We start from the raw sequence: 2,268 nt of genomic DNA, 5'->3' as shown, positions 1-2,268 counted from the left end.
AATATTAGAACCAAACCAAACCAATTAAGTCGATTTTTTCTCGATTCGGTTTATGTCAGGTTTTGTCGGTTTTTCGATTATTTGTCGGTTTTTTCTTAAATATAAGACATACACTACCAAACACATATTCCGGCAACCATATTTTCAATATAACACTATCAAATCAATTGACTTTTGAGAAATCTATTATTTACTAAGATATATTGATGATAATTGAATCAAATAGTGATGAATAATTTAAGGACTCAATTAAAAATATATTTTTTTAACATGAAATGGATTCTTACACTTAACAGAAGAAAATTACCAATCAAACTAGAATGTAAAGGTAAATAACTGTACTAAAAGTGCAAACGATTAACATTCACTATAAAATTTTTGAAACTTTGTATAAAAATATACATATATATAGGTGTAACAATAAATTTGAAATAGCTACTCCTATAATCGATTTGGTTCGGGTTTTTTCGGTTATTTTGTGATTAAAACCAAAACCAAACCAAATTTGATCGATTTTTAAAATTCAAAACCAAAACCAAGCCAAACCAAAAAGTATCGATTTTTTTGGTCGATTTGGTTTGGTTTTCGGTTTGGTTAGGTTTTTTTTGGTTTCACGCCCTGATAAATCAATCCTTATGCCTCAATTCCAAATTAGTTGTATCAACTTTATGATTCATCTATATCTATTCATTCAAATGATTCGTCGTAATTAGATTATTTTTACATTGTCAATCAACCTACTGTATCCACGACAAATTTAACTTGATAAGCCAAGAGAAATTCTCTGTAGCCAGGCATCCGACCAAGCATAAATATATGAGCTAGCTCACACTCAACTCATTAAGGTTCTTTAGAATTTCGCTTTTGGAACCAAACAAAAACATGATGAAGAACACCAACATAAAGCCCCTGAGGAGATCAGGGACATCTCTAGTAGCAATGAAAAGATTCAATAATACCTCTTCGTTCTCGTTGACACAAGCGCCATTCTCAGCTGCCTCTGCTCATTCCTCGGCTGCAAACACCAAGGGTGGTAACCAGCTATCTCCCACTCCAACCTACATAGAGTTCCCAACATCGCCCCAGCCACCTGATGATCACGACGGGGTTCATGCTAATCACAATGGAACCATTGTTCATCATACTCACTCAAAGCACCCACTTGCTGAGATTACTCTCTCTGAACTATTTACTTGCTCCGGTTGCAAGGAGTTTGGCGCTGGCCGTAGGTATGCATGCCAAGATTGTGATTTTCAGCTTCATCACTTTTGTGCCTTATCTCCACCCTCTCTTAAGGCTCATCCTTTCCATGGCCAACACCAACTCGTCTTCCATGCTAAACCTAAACAAGGTACACATGCTTCCTAACAAAGTGGTACATTATTTGTTAAGATACATGCTTCTACAAGCTTAAATGCGTTATATATTCTTTGGTATACTTTTCTCATCCCCAGAATTCCATATCTTCTTTTCCTAAACAAATCAGTTAAAGCTGGAATAACGTGGCCAAGGTGTGATGTCTGCGGCAAATCCACCAAAGGGTTCACATTTAGATGCAGAGTCAACTCCTGCAATTTCCAAATGCATCCCTGTTGTGCCATGCTTTCCACCGAGGTTAAGCTTCCCATTCACCCACACTCACTTAAAGTCTTACCACCAGGAAATGCTTTATCAGGTGGAGCTGGAGGCGGTAATGATCAATCAGGAATGGTCTGTGGTGCGTGCAAGAAGAAAAGATCATCAGGTCGAGTGTACAGCTGCACAGTCTGTGACTACCATCTTCATGCAATGTGTGCTAAATCCATGATCAACGGCCTCCAAGAATATGGAATCAAGCCTCCTGAAAAGCCCAATGTGCTTGGGACTGCTGCTCGTCTTGCTTCTCAAGTTGTTATTGAATTTATTGGAGGTCTTATTGAAGGATTAGGAGAAGGGGTCGGAGAAGCTCTCGTTCAGAACATCGGGAGAGGAAGGAGAAGCACTAGCAGAAGAAGGATTGCATGAAGGATGCATAGGGAGCCCCCTTATCTCCCAACTAATATTTCCAAACCCCTTCCCCCTTTTTCCCTTTCCCATTTTCTTTCACTCTCAAGAAAGTGGGAAAATGCAAATTAAAAATTCCTTAATATTCTTCTTAAAGGACTTGAAAAAAAAAAATTGTTATGATAAATATCATGGATGTCTATTCTTCCTCCATGATCTTTATGTCAAATGCTTAATGACATATTTTCTATGTTTAATGACATATTCCATGACATATTTTCTTTA

The 2,268-nt window shown here is 37.4% G+C and overlaps 1 protein-coding gene across 3 annotated transcripts; it reads left to right on the top strand.

Annotated features, from left to right (window-relative positions):
• Window positions 1-717: 717 nt before the first annotated feature.
• Window positions 718-2,268, top strand: LOC104236505 (uncharacterized). 3 transcript variants are annotated; one of them, XM_070171650.1, is made up of 2 exons: window positions 718-1,351; window positions 1,676-2,268. In XM_070171650.1, exons 1-2 carry the CDS (start codon window positions 883-885, stop codon window positions 2,002-2,004), a joined length of 798 nt encoding a protein of 265 aa, XP_070027751.1. In that variant the 5' UTR covers window positions 718-882; the 3' UTR covers window positions 2,005-2,268. The 3 variants fall into 3 exon arrangements, with proteins under 3 accessions (XP_070027751.1, XP_009788734.1, XP_009788733.1); XM_009790432.2 differs by having other exon boundaries at window positions 1,661-2,268; XM_009790431.2 differs by having other exon boundaries at window positions 1,487-2,268.

This window comes from Nicotiana sylvestris, chromosome 4 (genome assembly GCF_000393655.2).
Source record: "Nicotiana sylvestris chromosome 4, ASM39365v2, whole genome shotgun sequence".
Taxonomy (NCBI): domain Eukaryota; kingdom Viridiplantae; phylum Streptophyta; class Magnoliopsida; order Solanales; family Solanaceae; genus Nicotiana; species Nicotiana sylvestris.
The sequence above is the reverse complement of the archived record's forward strand: the minus strand, read 5'-3'. Positions and strand labels throughout refer to the sequence as shown.